The 25995-nt window shown below is 50.0% G+C and overlaps 5 protein-coding genes across 10 annotated transcripts in view; 2 read left to right on the top strand and 3 right to left on the bottom strand.

The window, feature by feature from the left end:
- LOC122891676 (SAP domain containing ribonucleoprotein) overlaps nucleotides 1-779 on the bottom strand; it is a 45110-nt gene extending 44331 nt beyond the window's left edge. Inside the window, exon 1 of the mRNA XM_044227524.1 lies at nucleotides 687-779. Coding sequence (XP_044083459.1) covers nucleotides 687-722 — 36 coding nt within the window. The 5' untranslated portion in view covers nucleotides 723-779. The remainder of the gene's footprint in view (nucleotides 1-686) is intronic.
- Nucleotides 780-947: 168 nt separating this feature from the next.
- Nucleotides 948-3531, top strand: ORMDL2 (ORMDL sphingolipid biosynthesis regulator 2). Of its 2 annotated transcripts, none has more exons than XM_044227526.1 (4): nucleotides 948-1137; nucleotides 2054-2136; nucleotides 2315-2466; nucleotides 3049-3531. In XM_044227526.1, the coding sequence occupies exons 1-4, from the start codon at nucleotides 963-965 to the stop codon at nucleotides 3182-3184; spliced, it is 546 nt and encodes a 181-aa protein (XP_044083461.1). In that variant the 5' UTR covers nucleotides 948-962; the 3' UTR covers nucleotides 3185-3531. The 2 variants fall into 2 exon arrangements, with proteins under 2 accessions (XP_044083461.1, XP_044083460.1); XM_044227525.1 differs by having other exon boundaries at nucleotides 989-1137; nucleotides 1962-2136.
- Nucleotides 3532-3758: 227 nt separating this feature from the next.
- On the bottom strand, nucleotides 3759-11481 carry DNAJC14 (DnaJ heat shock protein family (Hsp40) member C14). Its single transcript, XM_044227523.1, has 7 exons — nucleotides 10635-11481; nucleotides 8724-10189; nucleotides 6046-6152; nucleotides 5720-5839; nucleotides 5159-5319; nucleotides 4974-5076; nucleotides 3759-4741 (listed from the first exon to the last, which is right to left on the bottom strand). Exons 2-7 carry the CDS (start codon nucleotides 10131-10133, stop codon nucleotides 4531-4533), a joined length of 2112 nt encoding a protein of 703 aa, XP_044083458.1. The 5' UTR covers nucleotides 10134-10189; nucleotides 10635-11481; the 3' UTR covers nucleotides 3759-4530.
- A 594-nt stretch (nucleotides 11482-12075) lies between these two features.
- On the top strand, nucleotides 12076-16449 carry LOC122891898 (transmembrane protein 198-like). Of its 5 annotated transcripts, none has more exons than XM_044227939.1 (5): nucleotides 12076-12193; nucleotides 13378-13485; nucleotides 14085-14666; nucleotides 15127-15284; nucleotides 15414-16449. In XM_044227939.1, exons 3-5 carry the CDS (start codon nucleotides 14108-14110, stop codon nucleotides 15549-15551), a joined length of 855 nt encoding a protein of 284 aa, XP_044083874.1. In that variant the 5' UTR covers nucleotides 12076-12193; nucleotides 13378-13485; nucleotides 14085-14107; the 3' UTR covers nucleotides 15552-16449. The 5 variants fall into 5 exon arrangements, with proteins under 5 accessions (XP_044083874.1, XP_044083873.1, XP_044083871.1 ...); XM_044227936.1 differs by having other exon boundaries at nucleotides 12169-12193; nucleotides 13111-13485; XM_044227938.1 differs by lacking the exon at nucleotides 13378-13485 and having other exon boundaries at nucleotides 12155-12193.
- Nucleotides 16450-16610: 161 nt separating this feature from the next.
- MMP19 (matrix metallopeptidase 19) lies at nucleotides 16611-22396 on the bottom strand. The gene is made up of 9 exons (XM_044228324.1): nucleotides 22179-22396; nucleotides 21788-21873; nucleotides 20533-20663; nucleotides 20084-20299; nucleotides 19370-19615; nucleotides 18778-18903; nucleotides 18035-18199; nucleotides 17744-17871; nucleotides 16611-17576 (listed from the first exon to the last, which is right to left on the bottom strand). Exons 1-9 carry the CDS (start codon nucleotides 22272-22274, stop codon nucleotides 17121-17123), a joined length of 1650 nt encoding a protein of 549 aa, XP_044084259.1. The 5' UTR covers nucleotides 22275-22396; the 3' UTR covers nucleotides 16611-17120.
- Between the last annotated feature and the right edge of the window lie 3599 nt (nucleotides 22397-25995).

Raw genomic sequence — 25995 nt, 5'->3', positions numbered from 1 at the left:
GTAGGGGATAAGGCTGGCGGGCTGAGAACCGCGTGAGAATTCGAAAAACTTTTAAATCTGAGGTATCTATGCCTTTACTAACCCTTAAGGTCTCCGAAATCCCTGGCTTCTCAGGAGAGGCCTAGCTTCTGAGGCCTCTCCTCAGGTTTCAAAGTTAGCTCCGAGGGCGTAACCCCACCTAAAAAAAAAAGGAGTGGAAGCATTCTCTGGATCCTGTTTGAAACGTGGGTAGATAGAAATACACAACGCTGCCATCGTATGCTAACGGGAACCCCAGCTTTGGACAACAGACTGAAAAGCATCGACCCAGGAAAGAAAAAGGGGGTCCTGGCTCCAGCATGGGGCAAAGAGGAGGGGACCACTGACGTAATGCAGCTCTGACGAGAAACGTGAAAGGAGTATAACAGGTTGAAAGCACTTGCACATCCGGTGGGGAAGTGACGGATGATACAACGATGAAGAAAGGGCCGAAATAACAAAGAATACTGTAAAACCGCACGGAGAAATGGGAAATTAGGGAAGGCGTAGTGGGGAAGAAAGGAGGCACAAAAGAAAAGAACTACGGCGGGATCCAGAAAACGAAGTGGAAAAGCCTGAAAGATGAACATACAGTAAAAATAGCAAGGCACCCGGCAGAATTCAGTTCCCAGAAAGGTCTAACTTAGCCTTTCCCCGCCTTACGGTACCTTCAGTTTATGGAGCTCCACCGTCTCCGCCGCCATCTTGTTACCCCTCCAGTCCACTAGGCCCCCACCCACTGCCTCCGCTTCCAGGAGCTCCCGCCTAGGCGCAGATAACCACGGCCAACCAATCGCTGTCACTCTTACTCCCACCTCACACTATCAATTCTTCCCATTAGTCAATAGCGGACGCCGTTCTCACTCCTCCTAGCAGCTTTCCCCACCTCTCTCAAAAGGTGGGACAGGGAGAGGGGCGGGTTCTGAACGTCCTAAACGGCGGAAATGGCGACCAATTGCACATCACCATTGCAAACTGCCAACCAATGGGTGGCGGCAGCGCCGATTCTGTTCCACGAACAGGGAGAGCGCAGATGGGCGAGGGCGTGTGCTTCCTGGACACCACAGGTGTGGAAGCAAACGCCGCTCTTCGAGTCGGACGGGCTTCTGAAGCCAGCAGGTAGGGGCTGCCGGGAGACTAGAAATGGGGCAGAGGAAAAGTGGTGCGGGGCAAAAGATGGAGGGCGGGGGCGGAGGGAGGTTGGAGCGTCGGCAGCCTAACGAGAGGAGCTCTGAAGAGACCCCTGAGGATAACCGAACGACAAACTGGAGAGGGAAGCTGGGAGGGGCATGGGGCGGGTTCAACACTAGGGTTTAAGGAATTTCAGGTAAAGACGGGCGAGCAAGATTTGCTTCCCAAGTTCACATCAACAAGCACGATTTTAAAAGGCCAAGTTCAGACAATCAGAGCCGCCCCTTGAATCGGGAATAAGGCTCCGTGACTCGAGATGCTGAGCTCAGGTTCCTTCCTAGCTCAATCCAAAAGCCATTGGGTAAATACTTGGCAGCGCCCTTCGCTTGAGAAAGGGATTGGGATGCGGCCTGCTTACATGCCAAGGGAATGAGAGACTGGACGGGCAAGCCACATAGGAAGAGGTGGGGATTAGAAGTAGTTTTGTCCCCTTACCCTTTATTGGTGGTTGTTAACCCCTGCGGTCAGAAGTCACTGCCCCAGGCCTAGATCCCTTAGGTTACAGTTGAAGTGTAAGGATCAGAGTAAAGATTACCATTAATGTCTCTAAAAGTAGAGAGCACCCGTCTTGCCTTTTAAGTTTTCTTTCCTAAGTCTTCAGTTTTTCCTTTGTGCACAATGGGGAAGTTCTTTTATTCCCAATATAGTTAAGGGGATTTGGGCTATCCAGGAGACAACTTGGTGGAACTAATTCAAAGAGGGGTTAAGAGGAAATTGAGTTGGACTTCTGCCTGATCCCCCCACGGTGGTAGGATGAATGTGGGGGTGGCACACAGCGAAGTAAACCCCAACACTCGAGTGATGAATAGCCGGGGCATCTGGCTGGCCTACATCATCTTGGTAGGACTGCTGCATGTGGTTCTACTCAGCATCCCCTTCTTCAGCATTCCTGTTGTCTGGACCCTGACCAACGTCATCCATAACTTGGTGAGCACTAAACCATACCCTTACACCCAACCCAGGCCTTTCCGAACCAAAACCCAATATCACTGATTATTTGGGAATTTATGTCTTTGTTTCGGAATCTCAGCATAATTCTTGGGCTGAGGGACTACTTTCTGCCTCCTCACACTGCACCCCCCGCCCCGCCTTTCCCTCCTCCCAGGCTATGTATGTCTTCTTACATACGGTGAAAGGGACACCTTTTGAGACCCCTGACCAAGGAAAGGCTCGGCTACTGACCCACTGGGAACAGATGGACTACGGGCTCCAATTTACCTCTTCCCGCAAATTCCTCAGCATCTCTCCTATCATACTGTGAGTCTAGGGGGAGATACAGGGAATGCTCTAAGCATCAAGGAGAAACCTCCATAGGGAAGCTTTAAAAAAGCAGACTACTAACTTACACCCTTTGAAGATATTATGGTATGGTCTGAATCTAGGGAGAGCAATAAAAAGTAGAAGATAGTAATCAAAAGCATTCCTTGCTGCCCGTTGGTGGTAGGGGAATGGAGAAAGGACTGAGAAAACACCCAAGCAAAACCAAATGGTTTTACACTTCAAAGGAAATGAATAAATAAAGCAGAACAGATATAAATCTGTGAAAACTGTGGGGAATTGAAGCAAAAGCACTCTAACAGCCACACAGACTTCAGCTGTCATTTGCCACATCATTAACAATGAAAAAACTCTTCTAACTTATAAATCTCCAGCTAAAAGTGCTGATTATCTCCCCAATCCCAAAGTAAATACTATTAATTTAACTGGAATATTTTCAATATTCTAGGACTACATGCAATAGAACTGGTCATTTAAAAATAGAAGAGAAAAGTCACTGCAAAGCCATAAATAACAGCTAGGGAAGGCCAACTTCACTTAACCCATTTCTTCTCTCCCCAGCTACCTCCTGGCCAGCTTCTACACCAAGTATGATGCTGCTCACTTCCTCATCAACACAGCCTCATTGCTCAGCGTACTGCTGCCTAAGTTACCCCAATTCCATGGGGTTCGACTCTTTGGCATCAACAAATACTGAGGGATGGGGCTGGGGATAACACTGGACCAAAGGGCTGCAACATCCTTTCCTCCTCTGTATTGTCTTCTGTATCTTGAAACCCTGAGAACTACATAACCTTTCCCAAACTCCCAGGAAGAAAACAGACTGGAAAATGGGGCTCCCTGGCCTCAGCCCTGCTAAAAACAAATTTTCTTTTAATCAGGAAAGGTGGCAAAGATAAGGGCCAAATCTGTCTCCCTCACAGCAGGAAGCCATGTTTGAGCAGTTTGTTTGGTGATTAAGTTTTTCCAGATCTTCTACCTGCACCACCTACCAGCTCTGTTTTGCTGTGTATTTTCCCTATAGTAAAGTTTTTTGTTTTTGTTTTTGTTTTTGTTTTCAGATATGGCTATAGTTTGGTCAGCAGGAAGGGTAGGGAGATGTCCTCATAAGGCTGGGGAAGAAACAAGGAATAGCAACTTATTGTATAAAACTTCTCTAAGGTATTGTTTTAATCCCCTCTCCCTTGATCCAGTAGGAGGTGCCCTTCACTCAGCTAACACTTAGGGAAAGGATTCTCAAATGAGAAAAAGGGCAAAGAAGAGAGGAAAGATACAGGTTGCCAGTTTATATATTTATAGAAAGATAATCCCCTGGCTTTAAATAGATATGTACATACAAATATGAACAAACTTAAAAAAATACAAACCCTTGGATCATAAGGGGGCTTCTGGGAGCCCCTTTATCCTTCTCCCTCACCCAAGGGCAGAGGGCATGAGTCTGCTTTTTAAAAATTATTAGTTTGGCCATCCCTGCAGCAACAAGCATGAAGTTGGGTGATTACCCACAAGGTGAATGTCAGAGGAAAAATTCAAAGTTCCCACTCTCTGAACTCTATGTATAATCTCCTATAATTAGGGCTACATGCTTTCTTGTTCTCTTTTAACTAGAATGTTGGGGTAAAGGAGGGGGCTCCCTCCTGAAATGGGTCAAGAAATTATAAGATAGACTCGTAGTTTAAAAAAAAGGGGGGGAAAGTGTCATCTGCTCTAGAAGCAAGAGACAAAGGCATACAGACCCCAGGGAAATACCAGTTCCCACACTACCATGGGAGATAGTGCCCAGCCCAGGTCCAGGCTCTAGGATCTTTGCTTTAGCCACCCCCTATTTCTTTGGTATTGTCAGAAGACAAGATTCAGTTCCTAGGTGCTGGTGGAGGAGGGAGAGTGGTTCTGGGGCTTCCTACAAGTACTGAGTGAACAATTTGAGCTTAAAATTTTCCCTTTTTTAAATATTTAAAAATAAACAAGTCAAAACTCCATCCTGTGCTATACACAGCCCTTTTAACTCCCTGACATTGATCTGAGGAAAGAAGAGAAGGGGTGTCAACGTTGGAAGGGCCTCCTCACTTTCTTCCGCCGCTTCGGTTTGGCTTCTCCCTTGGGTACTGTGCTGTTGGGCTTAGAGGCTGCAGTGGCCCCAGGGCCAGGCTGAGGAGCTGCAAAGAAGTTCCCATTGGACATCTGGCCTGGGGGTACTTGAAATATCCGGCTCAAGAAATCCTGAAGGTCAGCAGGAGGGGCATCTGGGGTTGCTCTGAGAGGAAAACAGAAGACATTATGAGGCAAGAGCTATTAAGAGTTATATGGTTACCTCTGTTACCTGTTTACACCTAAGTTAAAGATACACTGTGGGGGAAAGAAAAAGATATACTGAATCAGCTGCCAAACTTAAGGGTAAGACCTCTAGGTGTCCTAAGCAGCATGTCATCTGAAATCATATTCAGAACTACAACAGTAGGTAGACTGTTGAAAGAAGTAACACCTACCTCTGCCGCCCACTGGTGCCTGGAATCCGAGAACCAAAGGAGATGTGATAGGGGACTCTGTGAGTATCTGGGGAGATTCCCACACGCTGGCATCCAGCCCACTCTACAAGCATGAGAAATAATTAGCCAAAACATCACAGTTTTGAGCATACATGAGCCCATATTTCTAGAGAACAGAAGTGTACCTGTGATGTCATACACTTTTCCATCCATCAGTGCAAAATAGGTGATCTTGAGGCCCAACATGCTTGACTCTGCCCAAAAGTCTCCTTCCTCAGCAGGATGCAGTCTATTACACTCAGCACAGTATCTGGCACTCTTAGGTTCCCGGTCCATTTCAAACCTCCTACAACCCAACAAAAGGAAAGTTCCTTTTCATCTGTCAAGCCTACAACACTGTTCTGCTATCATCATTATAATCACTTCTCGGCCTTTTGGCTAAGATCAAGTGTTTAGTGTCATCATTATTGATAAATAGCTAATATATCTAAAATTATCTCCACTCAGTTGTTACATATGTCTACGAACACCCGTACCCTCAACCTTCTCTCTTAAAACTAAAAATACTAACTTTTTTTTCTTAGTGCAATTCAAATTCCCAATCTCTTGACACTATGGCAAAAGTAGAAACCTCAGGGTCTTTTTACTCATCAGCTGTATCCCCCAACTACCAGTAATACTCAAATGGAAGTCTTTGGCTACCCAATGGCTAATCGTGACTGTCCCATCCCTGCCCTATTTCATACCTATGCTTTCCCTGGCATCGACTGCACATCATAGTATTCATTGCCTCTTTGAGGTCATCCTGCAGCTTGGACAGAAACTCATTCACTGACCGGCTCAGCTCAGTCTCTGCCATTCGTTTCCTAAGAGAAGAAAGCCTTTGTAAATCAGAAGGTATTGATCAAGGGACAAAGGGAGATGAAACTTTAAGCCTCTTGAGGCCCCTGGCCAGCCAGAAAGATAAGCAACCCCGTTCTCTCCACCTCAGAGAGCTTCACCCACAAGTTCAGGGACCTCTACTTTGAAGATTACTCATTTATCCTATCACAATTTCCCATTTCCAACTTACATTTCATATTCCTTCCGCCTTTCAGGGTTGTTGACAATGTCCCAAGCTGCCCGCAAAACCTTGAAGGCCTCCTCTGCCCGGGGATGATGATTTTTGTCAGGATGAACCTACCAAGACAAAGATTTCATCCCAAATCCATTCTAACCCTCTCCCCATCTTAGGTCAAAATAACCTCATTATCAGGATGCCTGAATAGTGCAGTGGGTTAAGCATCTGATTCCTGATCTCAGGGTTCTGAGTTCAAGCCTGCTTGGGCTCCACCTTGGGCTACACACTGGGCATGGAACATATGTAAAAAAAAAAAAAATAATAATAACCCTGGTATCAAATGGTTCTCTTTCATCACCCTTTTAGAGAATCAGTACAACTTAATGACTAACTGCTCTGGCTCTGCAGACACATATATAGGATCAAGTTCTAGCTCTGTCACTATTAGCTATCTATCATGGATTACTGGGAGAATATTCACAACATATATACACAGAATTTGGCACTAGGATGATCCATCCTATCAGTGTGCCTGGAACTATCCCAGTTTTAGCACTAAAAGTTCATGTCTCAGGAAACCCTCAATCCCGGGAAGCAGGGATGCTTGGTCACCCAACCTGGTAAATGCATACTAAGCCCTCACATTTTAACTCTATCGTCAACCATAAAGTAAGAGTTCCAAAGATACTACATCTTCAAACTCATTCTAACTAGAAAATTCTAGCATGAACTTCCCATAATGGTTTGCCTTTCTGTCCCAGAAATGAATTAGCAAATTGTGATCCTCACAGGCTTTTTATCCACTTTTCAGCCTCTCCTCTAAGACAAATAGTATCCTCACCTCCTACAGCTTCCTGATTGTTCCCATCCTCCTTTTCCAAAAGAACAGAAAAAAGCTAACCTCCTGATGATGCCAAATAAAGAGAATGCCGTTAGTACTCCACATGCCCAAGCTTATAGAACAGCTTTCGGTCATGGTCACTTTGAGGCTTCATAAGGACAGTGAGAGGTTTTGTAAAAGAAGCCCACAGACACTGGCCCAGAACAAGGGAGTACTTTGAGGTGCAGGGCAGATATATCGAGGATCACAGAACTTAACTATATCTCTACTCCAAGAAAGTAAGTTGAAAATGAAATTTTCTTCTAAGAATGTTATTCCCCAAGAGAGGATGTCTGCTAAAAGACATGAAAGTGAGAAAAGAGCTCTACTGCTACTAACAATCTGAGTGTAAACTGCCATTCCCCACTCTTAAGAATATCCCAGTCTATCCACTAAGGGGCATGCATTTCCCACTGAACTTAGTCCTCTGCTAAGTTACAGGCCTGGTACCTTACTGTGTCTTGAATGGTTAATGGACACCTTGGTTAACCCATTCCTTTTTGTTGCCATGCAGTCACTGGCGTAATCTGCACACCATGATAATTTTACCAGTCCAGTTCCATATACTCAAATCAGCCTCCAATGGAATTTACACACATTACTTATAATACAGTTTTACTTACAGAAAAAGCAATAAAAATCTTATCTAAAAATAGCAAATTAATATCTACTAATAGCAATTTGCATGCTTGTATTAAACATTTCCCTCAGGCATATGGGGCATCACAACTCCACCTGTACCACTCCCTCCCGCCCCCCATCAATAAAAGCAACCACATCATGAGGTGCCTGGCTGGCTCAGTCAGTAGGACAATGGGACTCTTGATCTCAGGGTTGTGGGTCTGAGCCCCATATCAGGTGTAGAGATTACTTAAAATGAAATCTTTAAAAACAGCCATATGTTTTTATGCATACAGATGCACATGCCTCTCTATGGTTTATGTTCCATTCTCTTTCCCTTTTCCACTCTAGACTGCTGGTCTTGAAATACTTTGTTTTCTTTCACCTAGTCCTGGAACAATCACATGCACTCCCTGAACCTTCCCACACTAAGTCCACACTTGCCTATCTGGGACAGATAGTTGGATATCCCCCCTGTTCAAAAAAATCCTCATTAGTTCAGGGTACAGAATGACAGGCTTTCCAATGAGGCCTCTTTTCCACCCTAGAGGGTGGTTAAAGGGACTTCACCTGAATATTCCAGGGTGAGTGGTCTAACATCCTGGGGTTCTGGGACCAAGCCCCTGCACCTGGCTCCCTGCTCAGCAGGGAGTCTGCTTCTCCCTCTCCCCCATGCCACCCGTGCCCCTCCCCCTGCCCTGCAGACTCTCTAGTGCTCTCTCTCTCTCAAATAAATCAATCTTTTTTTTTTTTTTTTTAAAGAATCTCAAGACAAAAAGCTTAAAATGAAGGAAAAGTCAGATGCCACAGCAGAGGGGAAAAAGTCTTTATGACTGTTTCCTAAGAATTAATGTTGCTCCAGCTTCAAGTTGACCTTTTACTCTGACTTCTCTTTATCCTACTCTTCCTAAAACTGGATTAGAAAATAAGACAACAGGGGGCACCTGGGTGGCTCAGTGGGTTAAGCCGCTGCCTTCGGCTCAGGTCATGATCTCAGGGTCCTGGGATCGAGTCCCACATCGGGCTCTCTGCTCAGCAGGGAGCCTGCTTCCTCCTCTCTCTCTGCCTGCCTCTCTGCCTACTTGTGATCTCTCTCTGTCAAATAAATAAATAAAATCTAAAAAAAAAAAAAAAAAGAAAAGAAAATAAGACAACAAAGAGGAACAGGAAACAGAGGAAAGATACTCACCATCACTGCCAGCTGCCTATATGCCTTCTTCAGTTCAACATCTGATGCTGTGGCTTCAACCCCCAACACATGGAAAGGGTTTAGCTCATCCTCAGGAACCCCAGCCATGGTCAAAAGTCGAGCCACTTCTTCTTCAGGCTGGCAGTAGCGACCACCAGCTACAGGTGCATTCCCCTGCCTATTAGTCCTTGGCTTGACCCAAGGCAATTCCAGCCAACCCCACTGAAACATTTTTACCAACTTCTGCCATGGCCTGCTATCTCTCAGCAGAATCAGGCAACGCTGCAAGGTGGGAAAATCCAGCCAAGAAAAGAGCCAAGTGGCTTTACCCCTCCAGCCTAACCGGTCACCCAGTCCCGCCAGAAACCGCCAGACCAACTGTAGACAGCCCAACAAGAGGGCCAGAGCCAGAAGCAGCAAAGCACCTAGTAGCCTAAGAAAACGGGTGAACAGCCCTGCCCCATAGCAACATCCTTGGCTCAGAAACTGGAACATTACCTGGGCCCAGCCTCCCAGCCGCCCTGCCCAGATTCCCAACCAGACTCGAAAAAGGTCCAGATCGCTGCCTTTCAGCTGCCTGCATGCATAGATGAGATGGGCACAAGTCTCCACGTACTCTCCCACCAATACCAGCAGTTCAATCAGCCACCAGAAGCCTGCCTGCCCAAGCTGACACAGTTCCTCTGCTCCCCATAATCCCAGGCCTTTGCGCTTATCTGCCTGACTTCTTTTCCGGCCCAGCCTATGTCGGCCAGGGGACCTGGGATCTCTGCGTCCACCCTCCCGAGTATCCTCCTTGGCCGGGATGCGGTGCCGCTGTCTCCGGGATGGTTTCTTCCCACTGGGCGCACGTGAAAAATCACTGGGGAACTTAAGAGGTTCCTCATCATCATATTCCTCTTCCAACTCTTCATCTTCCCCCAAAACTGGAGAGGTACAATGGTGACAAAAGTTGCTAGAAGAGCTATCTCCTCCCTCTGAGTAAGGCCCTTCAGGGATTCCAGGGATTCCCTGGCAGTTGCAAGCAGATGGAACGGAAAGAAAAGAAGGGTTGCCATCCTCCTGGTACCCAGCCTCATTCTCTCTTGAGAGTTCCTGGTCCACTCCTGATTCTTCTTCTGAAGATGCCTCATTCTGATCAGGGTCCTCTCCATCCCTTGGGGGTCCTGGACCCCTTGGGGGGCCATGGCTTGGATCCGACCAGTGGGCTGGGTTTGGGGGCTGTGTGTACTTAGGACTAGAGTGCTCTGTGAGGCAGCGGGTACCATTAGGAGCAGGCCCCGCTGAGTCCCTGAGTCCTGAGAATGAAAGTATTTCAGGGTCCACAGAGGATCCTAAAGTCCTGAAGGAGGCACCACCACTGTGATGGGCTCCACACAACCCTCTTTCTCCGGGGTGCTTCTGGGCCATGACCCCAGGGCTTCCTGAGGATTTTAGGTCACAGCCATCATGATAAGTTCTGATGCCTGCAACAAAGGTATCAAGGTGGGGATGATCAGAATTGAACTGAGAGAGGGGTTAAATAACCTTAAATTGATATAATTAATGCACCCACCTCCCTTGTTTTCTCAAATTCTTCTGGGGCGTTCGTTATCCCTATCAATAAGCCAATACTCCATTACCACAACCGTGCTCCCTTCCCCCCTCCAAAACCCCTTAGTTTTTCTTCTTTCCCCAGAAAGTCATAATCCAGAATAAGGAAAGAGGGCGGTAACTCAAAGGGTGTGGTCCAGGGGTCACTCTTGGGTAAAAAGGGAAAGAAGACTGGAAAGGGGGGGGGCCGCAGGCTGCCAGAAAAGGGTGGGGATCGTGCGGCTCTCAAAGAAAACCTGGGGGCGGAGCTTGGGGTTGCCCCTGAGAAAGACATCCAGGAAACCCTTGGGCTGGGTAGAGGGGGTGAAGGTAACGTACCCGAAGAGCGGCGGTAACTCCTCCCCCTCGAGCAGCTGGGCCTAGGGCCAGGGGGAGCTACCAGAGCAGCTCCCCCGGCTCCGCCTCCCGCTCACGCTCTGCTTCCGCCTTCCGTCCCCGCCGTGGCGGCCGACCTACGCCCACTTCCACTTCCGGGGTCACCAGGGAAGAGACGGGAAGGAAGCGAAAAAGCGGTTGGCGGAGGCGCGAACCAGTCGTGCAAGCGCTGAGTCCAATCAGAGGAAGAGGTCCTGAGGAAGAACTGGCCCCGCCCCTTAAAGGGCTCTCTGCTGCCACCCTCCGCGTGCCGGAGTGATAGCTCCGCAGGCTGCACCACTGGTGGGCGCTGTAGCAGTGCCTGCGGACGCGGGACAGATTTTTTTTTTTTTTTTCAGGGTTCCTCTGGCTGTATTCTCGGGCTTGGCCGAGACTGGGAGATTGAGGACAGCCACCGAGCCACGGTGTTTCCCTTGCAGACAAAACCAGGGAGCGTAGAAGAACCACTACCCCGATCCTTTCCCTGCTGCCAGTAGCGAGGACAGAGACCCTTTTGTATCATGCAGAGGTGGAGCAGAGGGGAGGACGCCCCGGGCCAGCCCCCACCCTGGCCTCCCTGCACTACCCCTTCTTTCCCAGCAATCCTCGGCCTCCCCAGCGCCTGACCGAGCTGGCGAATTGCCCGGTATAACTGCAGCTCCCACGGCCCGGATCCGCCCCTCGGGACGCTGCTCCAAGGCACTATCAAGGAAGCGGTTCTGGGCGACTAGGAGCGTACCTCCGCTAGGCTCAGGACCCGAGCGGAGTGCCAAAAAACACTGCATTCATCTACATGCTGTTTTGCGTTTCATTTGCATACCGAGCAGCTCTCGGCCAACGTCAACACGCGCCCCCGCCCCCACGCAGACCCAGCTTGGGTCCCCTCCTCTGCTTGCGCTTCTCTCGTTAGTCCCCCTTCCAGACCCCCTCTTGCTCCGCAAGTTTTTCCGCCCAAGAGCCCCTCGCCGGCGCCCCCAGTCCTGTAAAAGCCCCTTCCCCGGGTCCCCAATCTCGACCACCAGGTTCTCCAGAAGACAATACTCCAATTCTCTGGGAAGTGGAAGAAACCAAGCCCGGGCTAGGGGGGTGCTGGGACCCCAGTTGGGAGTTTGAGAGCGTCTAGTTGTCGAGTCATCGCCTGAGCATTCAGAGATCTTTCCCCAAACGTCTTGTGGTGTCCTCAAAACCTGTTCCTGCTATGGGGGGGTGGATCTCTGGTCCCAGCCTAGAGCAGTGGGCAAACTGTTCCCCCCGCCACCCAAAGGGAAAAGAGTTGGAGGGGCCCGCCCCGTGATGTCACCCCCCACACACCCTGTCCCCTTCCTCCACCCCCAGGCTGGTTGCAGTTAGCTCACGGGGCTTGGGCTTCGGCTTGCAAGAGTTTAGGGGGCAACGAACAGAGTGACCCTGGGGGTGCCCACGCCCGACAGCCGCCCCGACGCCTAGGACCTCCGGGCGAGGATGCAGCAGGGGGGTTAGGGAAGCACTTCTATCCTCTCCTCTTCTGAGCCCCTGGCAGGGTGGTGAGTAGTTAACACTCCTTTCCCAATCTGTCCTTGTTTAGAGTCCCTAGATAGACTTCCAAGCGGATTGAAGAGAGGAGCCCCAGGGAATCCCCACGCAAACCCTCTAGTCTGTTAGGACCTTGGTGTCCAAAAGAAGATGAAAGTGCCTGCATCCCTCCTACCCTACTCCCACAGTGCCCCCAGTACCAGCCCCTCCTTGATGTTCTTTCAGGAGCCAAATTCAAATTCTACTGGCAGCCCCGACACCCCCGGGGGGGATGGGGTGGGGAAGGGAGGGGTAAGAAAAGTCCCATCAATGTCCTGAGAGGAGGAGCAAGAGGCGGTGTATCAGGATGTGAGATGTCTGTGGGCAAGGTGCCTGCTTAGTCCAAGAGGGACCATGGGAACTGGACTGTGGCCAGATGCCCCTTCCCTCCAACAACTCCATCTCCACATGAGCTGGGGCTTCAGAACCTTGGCAAAGTGTGGGGACTCTCTCTACTCGATTCCTTGTCCCAAACTCTTTTAGTGTCTGTTTCTTTTCTCCCCTCTTCTTTCCCTGGGGTTGGAACAGCTGTTCAGAGACCCCACCATGACTCATTCTCTTCTCTTTCTCCTCCTACCCCCTCAATTAACCCCACCTTTCCCAGTCCAATGAGGTAGTATTGGGTCCCAGCTGCAGATGGGGCAAGCTTTCTTTTTAGCTGGAACAAGCTGCTGGCCTTTAGCGCCCAGTCTCACTAGTGTCCCTGGGCCCCTCCTTCCACGGACCTAGGACTTTCTACTCTCTCCAACCCACCCTGGGAAGCTAGGGAGCAGATTAAGTTTCATAACCTTATAAGATTTTTAGTTTAAGTTTTACTTCGTGTCCTTGTTTCAGAAGGTAGTAAAAAGACAGCTGGTTCCCCTTGACCCAATCCTGTGGATTTTTTCAGTTACTCCAGCAAGGCCATGCTCCCTCCTGAAATTGGCCTTTCTTCATAAGAAGCAGAGGTACAGAATTCTCAAGATTCGTGGGCACCTGAGTTCCTGCCCCCTACCCCCTTGCAGGTTTCCCATCCCCCTCAAGATATTCATGGATGGATGAGAGGAGCTGACACTGATCTTCCCCTCTGGCATCACCTTTTCTTTGGCCATGGAGGAAGCCCTGTTGCCTCTGGCCATGACTTCTGACCCCAGGCCCTTTAATCAACAACTCCCAGAGCCTCCAGACCCAAGATGTGCCTTGGAACCCCAGGACAATCCTGAACTGGCACCCGCCCTGGTGTGTGCTCTTTGCTGCTGCTTTGGAATCATCTACTGCTGCTTCGGTGAGGGCAGGGCCAGGATTCTGGGGGGCAGCTGCCCAAAACTGTCACCCTCAAGGATGATGCCAACTTTCTCCTTTATTCCTGGGCCATCTCTATTTTTCTGTCAGGGGATCCCTACCTTCGGTGAGGCCCATGCTGCTCTTGCCAGCTTTTCTTGTCCACACCCTATATCCATGCCCTCTAGCTCTGACCCCTGACAATTCTCACTTGCCTCTCCCTTCCCCCTACCTCAAAACTCCATTCCCACATTATCCTCCATGTTTAAGTCTTCTTCAACCCTTCCCCAATAACCTGCATTGGCCTGTGCTGGTTTCTTCCTGTCTACCATCCCTGGAAGTACTAAGCCTTCCTTCTGTATTTACTCCCTGCAATGTATCCATCTTACCTCCTGATTTTTTTCCTCCTACCCCCTCACAGTGTTTGGAAGATCCCTGCCTTTCTTGAGATGATCCCTTTCTGCCCCTTGCCTTGAGGTCCCTGGGCTGCTGCTCCTGTCTTCTGCCCCTCTGATTAGCCACTCCTCTCCCTTCTAATTCATCAGAGTTGTCCCTGTAGATGTCTACTTTCTGTCTCTCAGTGCCTCCTGCCTCCCTTCCCAGGCTACCGCTGCTTCAAGGCAGTAATGTTTCTCTCGGGCCTGCTGTCGGGAGCTCTGGTGATCTTCCTGCTGTGCCACAAGGAGCGAGTGCTAGAGACACAGCTGAGCCTGGAGGTGAGCGCGGGCATTGCGCTGGGCATCGGACTCCTCTGTGGCCTGGTCACCATGTTGGTTCGCAGCGTTGGGCTCTTCCTGACTGGTCTCCTGCTAGGCCTGACCCTGGGTGCCGGGGCCCTGCTGGGCACAGAGCCCATCTACCAACCACCTTCAGCCTGGGTGCCAGCTGGGGGGTTGGTGGGGCTGGCACTCCTGGGAGCCCTGCTCACGCTTCGGTGGCCACGTCCATTCACAGTTCTGGGCACAGCCCTGCTGGGTGCTGCGGTGCTGGTGGCCTGTGCTGACTACTTCCTAGAGGGGCTGGCACTGGGCAGTCGGCTGGGCCAACGCTTGCAGGCACTTCCAGCCTTGCCTCCTCTCTGCTGGTATAGCTGGGTCTTGCTGGGCATCTGGCCAGCCCTGGGGGCCCTTGGGGCCCTGGCCCAGTGGAAGCTCATGGATGAGGAACATGGAGGCCACGCCAATGGTGAGTTAGTGCCATGGTACAGAAGCAGCCAACCTGTGCCTTCTCATGTCCCCAGTTTCCAGACTTGACAGGGCGGTGGCGGGAAGGGGGGTGGGAAGGGGGAAAATATACTTAAGGGTGGCAGTGTCCGAGATGAATGAGGTAGGGCATTGAAAGGACGTTAGAGTTGGAGGAGCCAGCAGTTTGGGTAAGAATGAGGAAAAATTGTCAGAGGAAGCAGAGAGGAGTTAGTTCCTGGGGACTGTTATGGAAGGAAAGAAAGGTCTCAGGGAAGTCCAAGAGGAAAGTGCAGGAGGGTTCCAAAGAAGAGTTTCTTTCAGAATAGCCAGGGAGGAAATGAGGTTTGAGAGAGTTACAATAGGGAGATCAAATGGGTTTCTGTAGAGGGTAAAGGTGTTAGGGGGTAGAATGCAGGGTCTCAAGGGGCCTCCCTGAGTCTGTATGGCCTCCTCCCAAGCAGTGGTCTTGAGCCACCAGCGAAGGCATCTTCAACTCCTTCGGATTCGCCAGCAAGAGGCCAAGTTGCACCGGACATCCACTGGGGTGGGGCTCTGTGAAGGCAGCTACCGGCGCCAGCTTCCCCCCAATACCCGGAGCCCCGCTGATAGTCTGGCTCCCGTGAGTGAGGGGAGGGGCACACCTGGGGATGGGGCAGAGGGCACATGGGGATGGTTGGGGTCGGGGTCAGGGGTGGGGGGTTCTGACCCAGGCCCTACCTTCTGCCCTCTCTGCCCTGTGCCTCTCCAGAGTTATCTGCAGAGCCTTCGAGAGCGCCAACTGGGACCAGGCCCCCAGGCCACAGCCCCTCACACCGTCCTGGACCTGGATTCCGACTGTGGTTCCACTGTACCCCTCACCACACCTTCTGGTTCCACCCGGACCTGAGCCTAAACCTCCACTGATGCTTCGACCCCTAGCAAGGGCCTTGGAACACCAACTGTGCAGGGCCTGAACCCACAGGACCCGCACACAAACTTCCCCACCTCTGTCACTGGAGATAGAATCTGTACTCCAACCCAGACCAGTCCTGTAGGGATATGTTTCAGGGACAGATAAAGGGGAATCTTGTGGGGAGGGGAGAGGAATGGAAGGCTGAATACCTACCTCTGTCCAATAATAGAGGTGCCCTGCCCCTAGAGTAACTGGCTTCCTAATTCCCTCGAAACCAAGGAGGGCCCTTACCCAAAGAGCCTTTTACATACTTGCCTCAGTGTGCCTCACGATGGTAGATTAGGGGGTTTTGTTGTTGTAGGACCTACAGAAAACCAGGTAGCTCCCTAAAGCACTTGATAGCTATTTGATGGGGAGAAGGGCACAGAGGAGCTCCTGGCTTCCATAGGCTCAAGTCCCGTTCTCCTACCTCATTTGGGAATACCGTCCTCCATGGTGCTTCCCTTTCTCTCCTTAATGTGGGGAAGACCATGGGACAATGCATGGCACAGAACCTGCCTCCCCCCACAGCTGTCTACTTCTCCAAGGGGAGACCATTGGCACACATGCCAGAGTCTTGCCCTTTTGCCCAAAGCAGCCTGGTCTTCACCGCTGCATGGGAGACAAGTGCCTTCTCTGCTTCTCATTGTAGGTGATGCTCATCTCTTTCACTAGAACTTTATCCCAGCCACTAACCCATTCTAACTCCCTCCTCTGATTTTCCTGCTCAGAGTCTGTTCCCTGGTTCCCCGGACAGCATGAAGGAAGATGTGTTCCTCCCCTGGGCAGCAGAGCTATGATGGGAGGGAGGAAGAATATGGAGCATGTGAATAAAAAGGCATTGAACACTGAACCAGGGAGTCCAGCCTCTACTGTTGCTGCTCTTTTCTTTCTCTGCACCCCCAAACATTAGCCTGACTGATAAGTCCTCTGTCCCCTAAAGATCTGATATGGCTATCCTCACCAGACTGGACTACCGGACTCACAGCTACACACACACATAGCCAGAGGAAGAGCTGTTCAGTCCTCTTTAATGAACATGGAGTTAGCCTTTATTAAGCACAAATGTGCCAGACATTGTGCCCTGCTCTTCACAAAAAGTATTTCATTTAATGCAAACACCCTGCGGGACTAGTATTAACCTTATTGAGCAGATGGGGAATCTGAGGTTCAATGAGGTTAATTAACTTGCCCAAAGTCATAAGCAAGTAAATGTGATTCTTAAAGGGTTCCAAAGCCCTTGCTCATTTTACTGGCCATGCCATTTTCAGGCCGTGTCCCGAGGGATGTCTTCCTTCTACTGCTGTCTTCCAGACAGTAGATAACACAGTTGGAAGGTGCCATGTAGGATGAGCGAAGGAATGTATAGAGTTGGGAGCTGACCCAGAGTTAAGGAGTCACTGCCCAGGAGGGCAAGAGCACAGAGGAGTGGTGGCCTGAGCTGGGACCTTTCAAGCCCTGAAGTCTATTGTTCATTCCCCCTGACGCACCCTCGCAGGCTAGGGAACAGACATTTGACTCCTCTCAGGCCTCCTGGCCGGTGACATTACCAGGGAATGAAAGGGTGGGAGAGCCTGTGGCTGAGGGGCTAATGTCCAAGACAGGATCTCTGGGTGGGTGGTCAGTGTTCAAGGTGGTACCTGTGGCTGAGAAAGTGGAACCCAAGGTGGTTCCTATGGCAGAGTGGTCAGTGCCTGAGGATAAAGAAGTGGCATCTCCACCTGACAGAGTGGGGTCTGAGGTCTGGGGATGACAGTGCATCCAGTGGTGGGCAGTATCTCTGGGATAGCCTTTCTCTCCTCGAAGCTGCCTGTTGAGGCGCCAGTATTGTTTACCCTTGAAGAAATAGACCTGGCCATCCCGCCAGCTCATAGCAGCAGAGGGCTGGTTTGGCGCTCCCGTAAACAAGCCTTTGATTGGTTTAGGGTAGTGGCTGAAGTCAGTTCGGGCCAGCTCATCCCACTGCCAGTACCCGGAGCCCTAGGAGTAGGGTGGGTAGGGAGAAGAAGAGGATAAGGAGAGAGCTTAAGGATCCCCAGATCTACCCCCAGCTGCAAATGATCTCCCTTCAAGAGCAAGTCCGCTTCTCTGTGTGAGGTAGCCCACCTCTCCTAAGAAGGGATTTGTCCTTGCTTTGAACTTTGTACCTTAAAGAGGAACACCTTTTGGTTGAAAGGCCAATAGAGAGCTGCATCCAGGTTGGGTTCTACCCTGTTCAGCTTCTTGGGGAAGCCAGGAGACATCTTGAAATTAATATAGCGCCACACCTTGTCTCCTGAGAGCAGGTAAGGAAAGAACATGTTACGTCTGTCTCCAGGTGATAGCTTTTGATTCTCCCATTCCACCCTTCCAGAAACTTCTCACCTCTCCCTCCCTTTTATGGCTTCTTTAATTGTAGGCCCTCCTCAGGTAACACACCGTAAAACAGTCTCTTTTACCCTTAAAGAAGTGAATCCATTGTGTTCGAGGAGAGTAGACAGCAGCATCTAGGTTTCCTGGGAGCCCCTCCCAAAGGGCAGACACTTGGAACAAGGGACCCAGCCCTGAATCAGTCACTATCCACACGTAGTTCCCCTTGAAGGCATAAGTCTTCCCGCGGGGCCCTGAGGGTAAAGTGTGGACAAGTCAAAAAGACTTGGGTCAAATAAAGACTTACGGGCACCGCAGGCAGGCTGATAATTTGCTCTCCTCCCACAGGCTGGGCCTCAAAACTTCATTCAACTTTAATTTAAAGAGAGAATTAAGGTAGAGAAGGAAGACTCCGTGTTCAGCCTCTTTGTTATTACCAATTCAGCTCTGATTCACTCAATAAAACAAAAACCCTGCAGGTAGCTCACCTTTGGGGACCTCACCTCCCGTTCCAAGTAGCTTCCAAGTTGTCCTTCCATGCAGGTATGATACCTTCTCTAATAGACATTCTAGGAAATAGAGTTTTCTTCACCTTGCTATATTACCAGATATGTTTTGCTGGCCCTTATAGGGAAGCCACTGAGGTAAATGCCCACCTAGCCCACCTTTAATTTGGCTCTGAAGCCTTCCTCTCCATACCACGTGCCTTCTTCCATGGCCACTAACCTCTGTCTGGTATCTAACCTCTTCTGCTCATTCCCATCTGTCCAGGTCTCAAGATCAGTGGGCTACTGCCACTGCCTGCCTATAGCCTGGAGGGGAAGGGCCTCACCCAACATCATGGCATCCAGTTCACCACTGCAGGGGTCTGGCATGGGACTGGGTTCTGTGGGTACATGTGGTACAGTGGGGAGCTCCATCTCTTCTTCCTCATCTTCTATCTCTGGGTTCTTCTTCCCTGCAAGGCCACATAATGCTGCTCAAGGAGAGAACTCACAGTACCTAGCCTCCCCACTCTTCTATAAGTTTGCCTCAGAGTCCCCATTGAAAGTGGAAAATGGAATCATAGAGATTTCTCTTGGTGAGAGGCAAGATCGTATTGATATCGACAGGAGACACATTTTAGTTTTGAGAGGCACCAGAAAGGAGGAGGGAAGTTTGCTGGGACACTGATTCTTCTTCATCCCCAAGAATGGGTAAGAGGAGAGAGAGGCCTGAAAGGAAGGTCAGACATGGAAGTGTCAGAAAAACAACTCCTGAAAATGAAGAAGCCTAAATAACTGGGCAAGAGGAAGAGAAAGAAGCCAAGTCATTTCCCACCATGGAGGTTAGACCAGTCTCTTCAGCCTGAAGAGATGCTGGTCACACTGACCTCAGGATCACTAGGGGTCATGATTAGCCATAACCTGAGGGAAAAAACTAACCGTAGAGAGCCTGAATCCCTGCCACATCATCTGGGTGCAGTTTGAAGTGGGGCCGGTAGCCAGCATAGACAGGGGCCATGAGGGCCTGGGTATATCGAGAGTGCCCAAGCCCCAGGGCATGGCCCAGTTCGTGGGCTGCAATGATGCGCAGATTCACCCCTCGGTAAGTCCTCTCAGTCCAGAGTTCATCTTCATCAAAGTGCACACTGCCCAGCTCTGGGATGTCAGCATGGGCCAGGACCCTCCCTGGACAAAGACAAAGGTGGACAGGAAGGAGGTCAGAGTCTCCTAGGCTAAAGTATCCCCTGCATGTTATAAACCCCAATTTCTCCATTCCCTTAAATTTCCAACTGTATTCAGTCTCTCTGATGCCTTTCTCTCAATTTTCACCTCCCCTTGTCATCACCCAGTTCTCTCTGCATTGTCCATCCCTCTGTCTCTATACTTCTCAACCACTCTCTTCTCTCTGAGGGGTGTCTTGAGAAGGGGAACTTAAACCAAGGACTAAAGCATAAGCTTCAAAGAGGAAGCTTGGTAAGACCCCAGAGAGGTGACCAGCTGCTCTCTGAGAGAATATTAGAAGGTGGTTAGAGAGTGTGGGGTGCAGTTAGGCATAGGGAGCAGCCTGAACATTAATGTTGCAGAGTCACTGGCTCAAGGGGACAGAGATCATCTCAAATGTCTGTGAGGTGGGAACTGAGAGCTGGTGCCTACCAGGCCCATCAAAGGAATTGGAGCAGTATGGTGTCTGACGGCCATGGAAGGAGAGGCGGATGTCCGCGAAGCCAGCCTGTACCTCCCGGAAGGTCAGGGGGGCCACATTGCTCCAGTACTGGAAGGCTTGAAGCAGGGCAGCCCGGGCTGTGTGGGGTGGAAGGGTGGAAGGCAGGTTCAAGATGCGGAAGGTCAGGTGCTTCTTTCTCCAGCGGCCTGATTATTGGACGGAAAATAGGTTACAAACAGATCCTCTGCCAACCCCAAAGAGCTCCCCTGAGTCTAGGCATTCGCTCAAAAGAGTTATGTCTCCAGGCAGGCAATGATCAGTTAATCACCAGGTGATCCTCCATTCAACACTGAGCTGGACCAGCCTGTCCCAATGCCACCTGTACTCCAGAGCTATGCCACAGCCTCCTTTCCCTCCCTTTCCCAGTCTCAGTCCTCACCAAGCAGGAGGTATTTAAGGGTCTTCTGGTTGAAGGGGTCCTCCAGGCCACAACGGGGCTGCCCCATGCGGGCCCTTGTGGCATCATCCAGCTGACCTGAGACTGGCAGCTCAGATGCTTCCTGAAAAGCTCTGAAAAGAGGGAGAGGGATGGGCCCAGCAGGGCAGGGGAGTCTGGAATGACTGAAAACTGGGGATAGCTCTTTGGCCCCTTTTTTTTTTTTTTTTAAAGATTTTATTTATTTATTTGACAGACAGAGATCACAAGTAGGCAGAGAAGCAGGCAGATAGAGAGGAATGGAAGCAGGCCCCCTGCTGAGCAGAGAGCCTGATGCGGGACTCGATCCCAGGACCCTGAGATCATGACCTGAGCAGCGGCTTAACCCACTGAGCCACCCAGGCGCCCTCTTTGGCCCCTTCTGCCCACAGTGGTAGGTGAGAATGGCACAGGATGTCTGAAACTGATGGGGTCACTCCCGTAACCAGTCTTCATAATTAGGACTTTCTCTTCTGTTCTGCAGAAATAGCAATACTCCAGCTTCACCTCCCCATCTTCAGTCTCTTATCTGTGTAAGGTTTCCCTCAGGTGTAGCCTTCTTCCCCTACTGCAATTTCTAAACTTCTTGTGCTCTGGGGAAGTGTCCTGTCCCCTGCTCTGGAAACTCTCCCACCACCGGTCCAACCTGAGAGCCTGTCCTCCCTCAGCCTTCTCCTCCTGGCTGGACTCCCCTCCCAGCCTAGCCTGCTCTGGGGCAATTTCCAAGCTCAGGCCCTGCAGGCACTGCGGCTTTTCAAAGAACTATGATCGCAGCTGAGAGCAGAAAGAAAAACTACCCATTAGATCCAAAATAGGAAAAGAAAACTTCAAAATAGAAATAAAGGCTGGATTAAATGTCCACAAAAAGCAACATCATCCCAACAACTCAACTCCAAATCAACTCGACTCATAGCTTTAACTGTAAATTATGCTTCATGTGGGATGTCGCTAATAGTGTATTGGATACAATGTGGAATGGAGCCTCCAAAGGGAAGCTCAGGGTCTAGGAAGATCCAATGACTGCTCCTCATCTTTGGATCCCCATCTCATTCCATGCCCCACCCCCCTGAGAGTGAAAGCAACCCATTCCCTAGCTCCCCAACATGGATTGGGGTCAGGCAGAAGTGGGCCTGGTGAGAGGAAGGGATGGAAAAAGAAGGTGGAAAGATGACCTTGCAACCTTGACCCTTAATAAGGCATGTGCCTTATAACCTCTCACCTCAGAGCCTCCATAATATCTTCTGGCCTGAAGTCATCAGGTCCTTCTAGAGGCTTCTGCAGGTACCCATATTGCAAGAGGTAATCCTATGATGGGGGTCACGGTAAGCAGAATAAAAGGGGAATGAGTCTCAGGGTAAAACTTCTCAGTGGCCTAACAGACCAATGAGGATAGGAAGGGGCAGACATGGAAGGACTAAAGGAAGGGCATCTCAAGGAAGGGGCTCAGGTGGAACAAAGGCAAGAAGTATGAGATGTGTAGGAGTAGATCATGGAGCAGAAGAAGGAAAAGAAAGGCAGGTTGAAGGTCAGGAGGGAGGCTTGGGTGGGACTGTGGCGTAGTACCCCAATCCCTTCCTGGGCCTGGGTCCCTCCTTCCCTGGAGGACTCACCACTGCTGTCTCTTTCCCTGCAGGCCCCAGGGCCCGGCCTGAGACCGCCATAGGGAATAAGAAACCCAGCCACAGCCACAGCCACTGCCAGTCCATGGTCGAACCAGGCAACAACTCCAGAGGCCGTCTGGGCCTTCTGCCCTGAGATCTCTGGGAACTTGGGGGAGCAAGATTGGGCTGGGGGGGGCCTCCTGCCTCCAGTTCTTTCCACTCTCCAGTCTCTGGCCCTCTTTATAAAACTTCAGAGGAGGGAAATTGGGGGGAGTGGCAGTGGGAGGTGACTCAGTCCAGAGATATGTTGCAATTCACCATTAACCCCTGCCCTGCCACAGAGCTTCTGTCAAGAAGAGCCCCCAACAGAGTCCATTCCCACAGAGTCCTCCCCTGGAGATGGGAAGACTTTTCACACTGTCCTGGGGGTGAGCATCCTGGCAGGAGGAGAAGCAGAATCCCAGCAGAGACCAGGATAGGGACCATTGGACATTCTTGTGCCCCAGGAACCTTGGGGCAGCAAACGTCTCATCTTCAACCTTCATGGGTCCCTGTCTGTACAACGATAGGAAAAAACAAAAACAAAAACAAAAACAAAAAAAACTAAACTAAACTAAAGAGGAAAGAGGAAGGGAGGAGCTTAGGTGCTCAGGTTTCAGGACCCTGGAATTATGACCTGAACCAAAGGGAGCAGATTTACCGACCAAACCACTCAGGCATCCATTTGTTTGGTTTTTGTTTTGCCTCTTGTTTTTTGTTTTTGTTTTTGTTTTTTGGCCATTTTTTATAAAAGGAAATGGAGACCCAGAGAGGGAACTTGACTGAGCACATGAAGCTCCCAATTGATCTGGCTAGATTCAAATCGCTCTACTGACTCCATAACCTATCATAACCCATACTCTTTCCATCCACCACACTGATGATTCTCAGTTTTGGTTCTTCAAATGTTTAGGAGCCACTAAGGGTTCCACTCTCATTTATGTGTCACACATTTGCATATCCTTCAAATGCACAAAGAAGAAAGGATAGGACTGGGAGAAGGGGTTACTGAACTCACGTTCTCAGTAGGACCCCAATGCCAAGCCCTTTTGTATATGCTATGCTATAAGACTGGCAGGCTTTACAGGGGAACCCTTCACACTCGTGGGTCATAGTGGGGGATACCCCTGACTCATACTGTTGCCCTTGATGATGCTGAGCCCTTGACCCACCCAGCCCTCAACTGGGTAATAATAAGGTGACTAAGTCCCAAATGGCCAGTGACAGGCAAGGAAGGACAGAGACCTTCTGACCAATAAGTGACAAAGGCCATGACTGAGGCCATCATCAAGCCAGATGTCCCCAGGAAATGACGGGGTTTAGGAACCAGCTCTCCTCTCACTCAGCCCACTGCAGGGTTCTTTCGCAACCTTGTTCTTCTCCCCCTCTTTCCACCCTCACTCCCTCCATTTTTTGAGAACAGGACATGGCCCAGTTGAAAATTATAATTTTTTTCTGATTAAAGTTTTCTCTTGGGTGCCTGGCTGGCTCTGTCAGTTAAGCGTCTGTCTTGGTCTCAAGTCATGATTCCAGGGCCCTGGGATGGAGTTCCACATCATCAGGCTCCCACTTAGGGGAGCCTGTGCTCCCCCTGCTTGTGCCCTTTTGCTGTCAAATACATAAATAAACAATATCTTTAAAAATAAATAAATAAATAAAATTTTCTCTTTTCCTCAATAAAAGTCGTTCTTTGCTCATTGTAGTAAATTTGGAAAATACCAAAATAAACAAGGAAGAACATGAAAACCACCAGTAAATGTTACCCAGAAGAGAATCACTAGTAACAATTTGGCCCATTTTCTTGCAACTCTGTGGCTTTGAGTTCAGCTCTAGCTCTAGCCTGTCCAGACTCAGCCCCTAGGGACTGGGGCTGGAATGGAAGAGAAACCAATAAGAAATAGTAAAACAACAATAATAATAGAGGTGATGGAAGAGGGACAGGAGTTGAGACTAAGGGGGAAAGAGGAGGATACAGGCAGGGAGGATGTGAGAGAAAGAAGTAAGATGAATGTGATAGCTGATCTCCTTCCCTTTAGGCACCTCATGTGAGGGGTTAAAAAAAAACAAGAGGAGCAGGGAAGACACTTCAAAACCTGCGACAATATGTTAGTGAGAGATGATTACAAAAGGTGGGCACTCACTCTGGCATGGAACCACATCTAGATACTAAGGAGCCAGGAGAGAATAGAGTAAAATAGTAAAAGCTGCGAAATAGTTTACCTCATTTACCCTCAACAACAGGGCTGGTATTAATACCTTCTTGTGAAAAAAGAAACTGAGTTTCTGATAGGTTGCTTCAGGTCACACAGCTAGGAAGCAGTTGAGCCTCAGGCTCAACCTGTGATGATCTTTGCAGCCTCCCAAGAGTTTCCGCAGGCACCCAGACAAAACCCCCTAGAGCCAGGAGCTGCAGGGGGGCACATGGGGAAGGACAGATGACTAACCGGTCCCCTAGTGACATCGTGGCCACCCCTATCCACCAACCCCCCACCCCTTGAGCCAGGCTGACCCAGCTCTTTTGCCCTCTGAATTTGTCACCTCTCGCTGCGGGAGATATGGGGATGTGTGCAAAGGGTTAGGACATGTGCTCTGCCTGCCCCCAAAAGAGAACTTGATTCTGAGGGAAAGAACTCCTGCATTCTCTGGCTTGCTTGCTCCCTTCCTACAAACTAGTTTCCCTCTCTAGCCACAGAATGTGGTCATACAGTTGTGTATGGAAATATTTTTAGTTAAAATATTTTAAACCATAACAAAAGGAAGTAGGTTAGATTCTTAGAGTATTTTCTAGTGATGGGGGTGGGAGGAGGGTAATAGGGCTATGGGTTGTATGGCAAAGGTTTGTCAGGAGTCTCTTAGTCCAAGAAAAGTGAGTCTCTAAAACCACCACCCGCCCTCTCTGACAGCCACCCTTACCCGAATGGGCTGGCCCCTAGAGGCGGACATCCTGGTGTAAAGCACAAGTCTGGGACCTGCAACTGGAAACTGGAGGTGAGAAAAACATAAGTTATAACTCACTAGCCCAGACACTGCTCTTGATTTAGAGAAATGCGGTCTTAGCTTCTGGCCTGTTTTCCCTGAGCCCTGAGGGAATCAGGAGAGAGGGAACTTTCCCTGTGATTGAGTTTTCCAAGCTGTTACCCTGGAAACCTCTGTTTTTAAGAGGACCCTCCCCCCAACACACACTCCTTTATTTAATCATGAGTTCCTAGAAGCCAGATGGGAAATGATGGCCTGAGTTGGGCACAGCTGGAACCGGTTAGTGACAAGAGAAGTGGGAGGGGTTTGGGGATGGCTCAGGGGCTGCACTAGTACATTCTGTTCCCAGGATGCTCCAGACTTCCGCAGGCCCCCTACAAGCACTTCCCCATCACAAACATTTCCACCCACCTACAGCTCCTCAAACACACACATACTCAGGCACTCGCCCGAACTGGCTCAGTTGAGAGGATATCAGACCAGATCCTTACGTTCTCCCGTTCTCCAGTTCCTGTCAAAGTGTGAGGAAGACCAAGATCTGCTCCTTGTTTCCAGTGTACAGATGAAAATATCATCCCCCAGGACTCTTCTAGAGATTGCTGGAGGCTTCTGCTGGTTATCCCATTACCCAGTACAGTGCCAAAGGGATGCTTGAAGGGATCAATTCTAGCCTCTGGAGTAAAGAGGGAGTAGAGGAATAAGAAGCTCAAGTGGGGGCAACTGGGTGGCTCAGTAGGTTGGGTGCCTAAGTCTTGATTTAGATTCGGGTTATGATATTGGGGTCTTGGGATCAAGACCCTGCCTCGGGTTC

Source organism: Neovison vison, chromosome 12, assembly GCF_020171115.1.
Source record: "Neovison vison isolate M4711 chromosome 12, ASM_NN_V1, whole genome shotgun sequence".
NCBI classification, from domain to species: Eukaryota; Metazoa; Chordata; class Mammalia; order Carnivora; family Mustelidae; genus Neogale; species Neogale vison.
The sequence above is the reverse complement of the archived record's forward strand: the minus strand, read 5'-3'. Positions and strand labels throughout refer to the sequence as shown.